The following is an 8,390-nucleotide window of genomic DNA, read 5'->3' on the forward strand; positions in this document are numbered from 1 at the left end:
TGGATATTTCTTGTCTGATGGATAGGGTCAGTTGAAAGATGAAGTAATCGTCTTACAGAGACTGGTAATTCCTGCATTATGTACTTATGCATGATAAGCATTATTTGAAGTTTGGCTACGTCTTTAATTTTAAGAATACTATATTTTTTAAATATTGGGGTAGCACTTTGTGGTGGGAAAATACCTTCAATTAGTCTCATGAACCTTTTTTGCAGAATTACCAGCCTTTGAAGGTGGTTTTCATAGTTGGAACCCCAAATGAAACAGCAGTAGTTGATATAAGGAAAAATCAAAGAATAATATAATTGAATGAGCTGCTGTTTTGGGATAAAGCGTCTAGCTCTTGCAATCATTCCAATGTTTCTGCTGATAATTTTACATATGCTACTGATATGAGATGTGAATTTGAGGTCAGAGTCAATAAGGATTCCTAAATATTTCACTGTTTTCATTTCAACTACTGCTGTGTTTCTAATGTAAATGTTTAACTTTTCAGCAGTTCTCCGTTTTGAATATACTTGGAGAAATGTTTTTGATGGGTTCACTGTGAGGTAATTGGCTTCTAGCCATTCAGATATTTTTGACAGGGCTGCATTTGTTATTTCTTGAAGTGTTTCTCTGTTTTTATGTTTGAAAAATATTGCAGTATCATCTGCATACAACATAATTTGCCCTTCAATTGGAAGATTTGCAATGTCATTTAAGTATAGAATGAAGAGGAGTGGTCCAAGAATTGACCCCTGCGGCACTCCTATTTTTATTTCTCGTTCAGTTGACTTGACCCCTTCTATCTGTACCACTTGAACTCTGTTTGTTAAGTATGATTTGATTGTTTTTAGGATATTTCCTCGAAAACCCATCTTGTTTAACTTTTCTAGTAGTATTTGGTGTTCTACAGTGTCAAATGCTTTTGAAAGGTCAAGAAAGACACCTGCTATAATGTTATTAGTTTCCAGTGCTTCAGTTATGTAGTCTTGAATAAGCATGACTGGCATGTAGGTAGAGTTATTTTTCCTGAATCCAAATTGATTGTCTGAGAGAATGTGTCTGCTTGTTGCAAAGTCTGTCAGTTGGTAGTGGATAACCTCTAATATTTTTGAAATTATTGGCAAAATGCTTATTGGTCTGTAGTTAGATAAGCTATTATGATCTCCACTTTTGAATATTGACTTCACAGATGCTATTTTTAAGGGATCTGGGAAGGTTCCTGTTGAGAGGCATAGGTTGAAGAAATAAGTAAGCTTTGAAAGGATAGGTTTGTAAGAATGTTTCAATATTTTTGAATTGATTCCATCAATTCCAGCACCAACATCTTTAAGCTGATTAATTATTTGTTCCACTTTATCATCAGTGACACTAGAAAAGTTAGTCATTTCTCCTTCTGTCTCTCGAACATTTTCTAAGGGATTTGTGTTGTTACAAGGAATATTTTGTTTCAACTTTTCCCCTATTTCTGTGAAAAATTTGTTGAAACTTTCAGCCATTGACATCATTTCTTGACCGCTATTCTCAGTGTTGTTTAGTGTTTCACCTGGCAAAATATCACATTTACTTTTTTGTTTTAGAAGTTCATTTAATGTTTCCCATGTCTTTTTGGGGTTCCTGTTGTTTTTTTTTTTGAAATTCTGCTTCATAGTAGGCCTTCTTTGAGTTTGTAATTGCCCTATTTAGACAGTTTCGATATTTGTTGTATTGTGCTATATTGTATGAATTACAGCATAAGATTACATGCTGTAATTCATTACAGCATGTAAGAAAGATTACAGCATAAGCTGAAAATACAATATAAAAAATTCAGATTACCTATTACCAGTACGCAGTCCCTAGTTGGCTTGATGTTATGTTAGCAGCATCGATCAAAGACGATCCGGCTTCTTTTCCTCGTAACCAATGATGCCTCCATTGAGATCATCGTTAACAACAGGATGCTCATGTATCTTTCCACATCCGCCTGCCTCGTTTCAGCAAGCTATCGCGATGGACGCTAACCTTTACCTGGTAGCGGCGGCCGCCAAGCCGTGTAACGAGCCGAAAAACCGCAGCATCAGCTATCTACCGATGGAGACGTCCCGTGTTCGGCTGAAGAAGACCGCAGCGACCGACGGCGGAGACTACATCAACGCTTCGTGGCTACCCGGTGAGGGGGGTGGTGGGTTAATGGGTAGGTGGGGGGTGGGGGGGGGTGAGGGGGAACGTGGGGGGGAGGGGCAGTGGGAAAAGTGGGGTAGAGAGTCAGAGACTAGAGTGATTATGATGAGCTGATGATGGGGAATTCGGAATGGTGATATAACGACGGGTAACGTTAGTATAGCGATGGAATTATGAGGTATAATTAGGCGCTCGATGGTTTGGTAGCTTGTGAAATGCGTTGAAATGACGACGTTGTTTCTGAGGTGTAAATTGTCTTGGGATCGGTTATCTTTCCGTGAGGAAACGACGCGACGAGGAAACGACGGCGGGACTATGGACAATGGAAGGGCAATGACGGAAAAACGGTATTTAAGTGATTAACGGTAGTGGGACATTCGCAGATACCTACTAATGAGCTAAGAGCTAGATAACGAATAAATCCAAAGACCTAAGAGCGGTGCTTCGTTAACCGCTATGACTGTATTTTTACGTTTTAACACCTGGTCAGTTAGATGTGGTGTTTGCTGAGCTCTCATCTTTATGTCTGCCTTATTTGATCTCCCTGCATCACTTGAATTTCTCACTGAGTTAAGCAACGATATGTGTCGCCACGCCGCTGATTACTCCAATTTGCATTTCTTATATCTGAAAACCGCTTGATCTACCTCAAGTAGAAGACAGGCCCGACAAATTTACATTTCTATCAGCGTCACCTTTGTCGTTGTCGGCACATCAAAGTTGGCCTCGCCAGTGGGTCCACTAACTTGAGGTGAAGTTACACGCCTCACCTGTTCCACTGCAGCACTCAGGTAGTTAGAGCTCTGTCTCCGGCCGTGACGTAGCATTCAGGAAAAAGGTTGGTGCCGAGCGGAGAAAGGTCTTTCGACACGGTCTTTGCTGCACCAGTGTTTCCTAGGAAACCAATGCCTAACAATATACCTACAATGCACACACTGCTCCGAAGGCGAGACGTGGCTCTCCCTTTCTCCCTCGCTCCCTCCTCTCTCTCTCTCTCTCTCTCTCTCTCTCTCTCTCTCTCTCTCTCTCTCTCTCTCTCTCTCTCTCTCTCTCTCTCTCTCTCTCTCTCTCTCTCTCTCTCTCTCTCTCTCTCTCTCTCTCTCTCTCTCTCTCTTCTCTTTCTCTCTCTCTCTTTCTCTCTCTCTCTCTCTCTCTCTCTCTCTCTCTCTCTCTCTCTCTCTCTCTCTCTCTCTCTCTCTCTCTCTCTCTTTCTCTCTTTCTCTCTCTCTCTCTCTCTCTCTCTCTCTCTCTCTCTCTCTCTGTCTCTCTCTCTGTCTCTCTCTCTCTCTCTGTCTCTCTCTCTCTCTCTCTCTCTCTCTCTCTCTCTCTCTCTCTCTCTCTCTCTCTCTCTCTCTCTCTCTCTCTCTCTCTCTCTCTCTCTCTCTCTCTTCTCCGACAAGAGAAACTGCGACCTGCGTTCCCTATTGCTGACTGCTGAGTAAGTAGTTGTTACCAGTAGGCAGTTGGCCAAGAAAAAGGCGTTCCTTTTTTAATAAGATATTGAATATAATTGTGCTCCTAGAAGTTCCTGGCAATACACAGGCCGAAGCATCACAATAAAAGCTCGCTGCTTTACCTTGAATTTACGTCTGGGGTGCCTGTGTCAGAGTGTAAGCAGTAAGCAGTAAGCACTAAGAGCAGTGCGGTTCATAGAAGGCAGCGGTGGCACTAGAGTGCATACATTACCACTCTGGTGAGCCAAGCCTTCAGCTGAGAGCGCGCTAATATCGGAAGTGGCTCTATCGAGAGCGGCCCCAAGAGCTAATGGCCAGCGGAGGGGAATACCGCGTCAGGACCTTACGCCTTGTAGAAAAGGATTTCCGTGACTTAAGTTGGCTATGAGAGTGGCGGTGTATGATATTTATATAGAAAACAATACTTCCACTTTCCACAGCCTTTCCTTTGCATCACTTCCTGTTAGATTTAGGCACGATGTTGTGCTATCGCTATTTAGAGGTCAAGTCCCTGCTGTAACTATTGGCATCCGTGTCGTTTTGCGTCCATTCGACGTATCGTTTGGTCTTTGGTCTCCACTCAGCAATGGGATGGAGGTCAAGTGACCAAGCTGATCAATACTTAGTCTTGCCAACGTATACGCAATGCCCACAGTCGTTGCTGAGGTAACTGCTAAGGCTTCCCCAGTTCAGCTTACCTGATCACCTAACTACAGGGTGATCGAAAAAAAGTGTCACCCCTAATTTAAAAGCCATATAACTCGCGATTGGTTGGTCGTACGACTTTGCGCCAGGCAGCATTGGAAAGAGCATACAATTTCCTTTCGAATGGATGTAAATATGCATGGTTTATGCCGCAAACGAAGAGGTAGCTATTCAAAAAGTATGTTAAGGATGCAATTTGGCGTGTTCAAAAGTTTGGTTGTGCAAATTTGTACTTTTGACAGAGTTTTTTATCTGACAGCTCACGTGACAGCTCACGTGAGCATTTTTTCTTAACTGTTCCATGGTTACCGCTGTATAAAATTGATAATCCGGTAGTGCAGGTTGTCGCAATGTTTCGCTAGTTACCGGCGAATTTGTGAATAATGAGGCCGCATGTTTGCAAGAAAGATCTGATAAGGTCTTCCTTGTCTAAGGTCAGCTGAGAAACGAGTCTAAGGTCAGCTGAGAAACAGTCTGCAGTGAACAATATACCTACACTCCATGTGTAATGTGTAAGGTGTGTGTCATGTTGAGTTACGATACTGTTCTCGTTCAGCGGTGTCCGATCCCGTTCGGTGAATTTCGTTTCACGTGAAAGCCGCACATTAACTGGTTTTTGAGCCCATGGGGACATGATTTGGAAAAGAAAACAATCATCAATACATTCAATTGAAAAGAAATTGCCTGCTCTTTCCGATGCTGCCTGGCGCGAAGTCATCCGACCTACCTGTCGCGAGTTATGTAGATTTTAAGTTAGGGGTGACACTTTTTTTCGATCACCCTGTACAAGCTGTTTTCTGTCGCCAGGGTACCGACTGATGCAGGAGTACATCCTTACCCAGCACCCATTGGCCAGCACGGTGCTGGACTTTTGGCAGATGTTGTGGGACTACCGGGTCACTACGGTCACCTGCCTGTCACCGGAGGTCAGTACGGGGGAATGAATCAGAAGTTTGTTTAGGGCTGAGATCAGTCCCGAGAAGTTTTTAGTGAACCTGACCTGGAACCCTGATGTTATTATCTGGAGGCTACAAACTCCGTTTGATGTTCCTGGCTGTCCAATGTCCGTGCCGTGCCGTGAAAGGCGTTCATGAATCGATTCCAAATAGATAATGAGGTCAATGTTTCACATATTTATCTTCGATGGCATCAAATAAATGAACATTTTCATCGGACAAGAAACTTGTCAGGTATTTGTGTGTAATGTGAATCACACCTCACAACGTGTGCGTCACAGCATAAGTCGAACTCATATAAATAATGTGATTGCTGCTCCTCGCCGTCAGGATTTCGGCACCTTCTGGCCCCTGGAGGAGGAGGAGCTAACTGGAGCCAACTTTGTGGTTCGGTACATGTCGGAGAGCGCCGACTGCAGCGACACCTACAAATCATCGTGGATCATCCGATCCTTCCTCATGGAGTCGACAGAGGTCAGCACACTCGTAAATGAGCTCGACCACCAGCTCTCAAAGGCCACATCTTAGCCACAACTCATAACTCTCGTTTGTATTCTGACGTCGGACCTCTCCTTACGAAGATGTTATCCAAGCATATATTTGTAGTGTTCTTTTTGTTTATAATCAAGAAGCTACATTATTAAATTTGCAAAAATTATGTTTGCAAATCCCTGATGCAGCCCAGTGCGTCAACCTGTCACACCGCCCCCGATGTCCGCAGGGCGACGACGACCTCACAGTACGGATAGTGCATCTGCCGCTCTGGCCAGAGGAGTGCTCCACAGACGCGATACTGGAGGGAGTGCTGGGTGTCACTGAGATCCAGGGACAGCGGCACACCCCGCTGGTTGTCATGGATAGGTGAGCGGGACAGCAGGACAGCAGCGGGAGAGGGGGACCAGTGGGACAGCGGGGCAGCGCGGCAGTGGAGCAGTGGGACAGCGAGGTGCGGCAGGGATGGAACAGTACAGCGAACATAACAGAGGCTGGAGTCAAAGTGTTATGGGGTGCTGGTGGACGGCCTACTTGGGGCCTTGAGGATCCCTGCTGTGTGTGGTTGGAGGAGGTTGGTAGCAGGTAAGCGTAATGTGCAAATCATAGGGACTTTCATGCTCGTATCAAGCGCTGTTTTGGTTGACTTAGTGCAAAATTGCTTTTCAATTGAACGCAACCTTCAACCACTGATATGTAAGCTCCATAAGCCGTTAAATAAGACCCCTGGCCGACCTCGACGGACGACGCCAATAGCTCTCTCGTGCTAAGCACGTGCCTCTGGCGGAACAGGAGTCCGTGAAATGTTCGTACTCTTTACCCCGCCTGTGCCGCATCGACCCACAATAGGCCAACCTTTGAACAACAGTACGCTTGGGAACGTATCGAAAAGACCACACCATTGACCGGTCACGTCTCGGTAATGTAATCTTCATTGTGATGTAACTTGTCAACTGTTCATAACCAACGGTAGGCGGTACTGGCGCATTACCGCTCGCTCGTAAAGTTATACCTCCGGCTTTACTGATAAAGGCTGTATGATGAAGCTTTATGAGTATTTTATGAGTATGATGAAGCTGTGTGATGAAGCTTTTTTGTATGATAATGGCTGAAGGTGAAGAAATTACACGGCTGTACATAAAATGGTAATGAAGTGGTATAACTATGTATTATGTGTTGTATCATAACTTTTATATATTAGATGCTGAGCTCTTGTCTCCGTTGTCTGCCTCAAAGGTACGGCGGCACCGAGGGTGCCAGTTTCTGCGTGCTCAGCACCGCCCTGAGGCAGCTGCGGCAGGAGGGCTCCTTCGACATCTTCACGTACGCCAAGCTCTACCACCAGCGGAGGCCGGGCATCTGGAAAACCATGGTACGTCTGATGTCCCGGTGCTACCCCAGCTGGAGTTTCGGTACTTTATCCGTATGTGATCTTTGAGCCTTATTTGACCTCCGGCCTCCTTTGTGCCCTAAAGGGAGTTTTTTACCTAGTGCATCCCTGAAAGACCTCTGGGCTCTTCTGACCCATGACCCCTCGTGTTCCTCCAGCGGGAGTTTCTGTATCGGTACCCCTGTGTGGCCGCTATATGACCTTTATTCTTTGTGCCCCCAGCGGGAGTTTCTGTACCTGTACCACGCCGTGGAGGCGTGGCTGTCGGTGCGTCGCTCTACCGCCCTCTACCGTAGCGACTCGTGCACCAGTATCTGTCAGAACCGCAGCGAACTGGAGGTCAAACTGAGCGGCGTCGATGGCGTCATAGTGTGAGACGGGCTCGGCCAATCAGCGCCCGAGATAGGCTCATAGCTGCCGCGGGCAGCCAATCACAGGGTGACGGCTCAGCGGGCAGCCAATCGCTGACGGCGAAATCCATAGGTGACCAATCAGAAACGACTCAATCAGCGAACAACCAATCACATACCGTGATTGTGCTGTAATAATGTGATTGGGCACGAAGACCGGCGATCGCACATATTCAGCGTTTAGTCACAGGACAGAGATTCCCGGCGAAGCTGATTAGGTCTGCCGGGTGCAGGGCCCGGTGAATCGCATTGACTACGGGAACAGACTCGCCAAGTGTTTTAGGTGACCAATCCCAGAAGTGTTTATACGATATACGGTGCGTTGTGCTACTTGAGCTTATAGTGAACTTGAACCGGAGCCATACGAGGGCTAGTGGCGGCCCCAGGGTATGTAAATCCGATGAGTAGGGTGGTGAAAATTGAACCTACCGGGTGATGTGGCATTATACGGTGAATGGGTTTTGGAGGTGAGACATCATATCAGTTTTGTGTGCTGTAACCCATCATATCATTTATATGATGTAGTAACGAGTACATCTACTCCATGATCTCAAATATAAAGAAGCATTCCCATTTTTCCTTTGGGTACTTTATCCCGTTGTCGTGAATGTGGTTTTGTATCGTAATTCATAAGTCATATGGAGGAAACTTCTTATGTAGGTTCGATAAACGTTTGTGTATTCTATTTGTTCCGATGGAAACTTGGTTGGTTCATGATAAAAGGAATAGGTTGTTTCAACTTAAACGTGAGCGACTCATTGCCCCTGACTAAAACATTTATATGTGCAGTGTTGTTATAAATAAACAGAGGATGAAATAGTCATAATGTTTGCAT

At 45.2% G+C, this 8,390-nt stretch overlaps 1 protein-coding gene across 1 annotated transcript in view; it reads left to right on the plus strand.

Annotated features, from left to right (window-relative positions):
- The window catches only part of LOC122374260 (tyrosine-protein phosphatase 99A-like), a gene marked incomplete at its 5' end in the record, with an annotated part of 28,899 nt that extends 20,524 nt beyond the window's left edge, over positions 1-8,375 (plus strand). Inside the window, 6 exons of the mRNA XM_043352894.1 lie at positions 1,966-2,137; positions 5,115-5,233; positions 5,594-5,737; positions 5,985-6,124; positions 6,992-7,127; positions 7,368-8,375. Coding sequence (XP_043208829.1) covers positions 1,966-2,137; positions 5,115-5,233; positions 5,594-5,737; positions 5,985-6,124; positions 6,992-7,127; positions 7,368-7,520 — 864 coding nt within the window. The remainder of the gene's footprint in view (positions 1-1,965; positions 2,138-5,114; positions 5,234-5,593; positions 5,738-5,984; positions 6,125-6,991; positions 7,128-7,367) is intronic.
- Between the last annotated feature and the right edge of the window lie 15 nt (positions 8,376-8,390).

The sequence above is a fragment of the Amphibalanus amphitrite genome, unplaced genomic scaffold (assembly GCF_019059575.1).
Source record: "Amphibalanus amphitrite isolate SeventyFive unplaced genomic scaffold, NRLGWU_Aamphi_draft 001629F_arrow, whole genome shotgun sequence".
In the NCBI taxonomy this organism is placed as follows: Eukaryota; Metazoa; Arthropoda; class Thecostraca; order Balanomorpha; family Balanidae; genus Amphibalanus; species Amphibalanus amphitrite.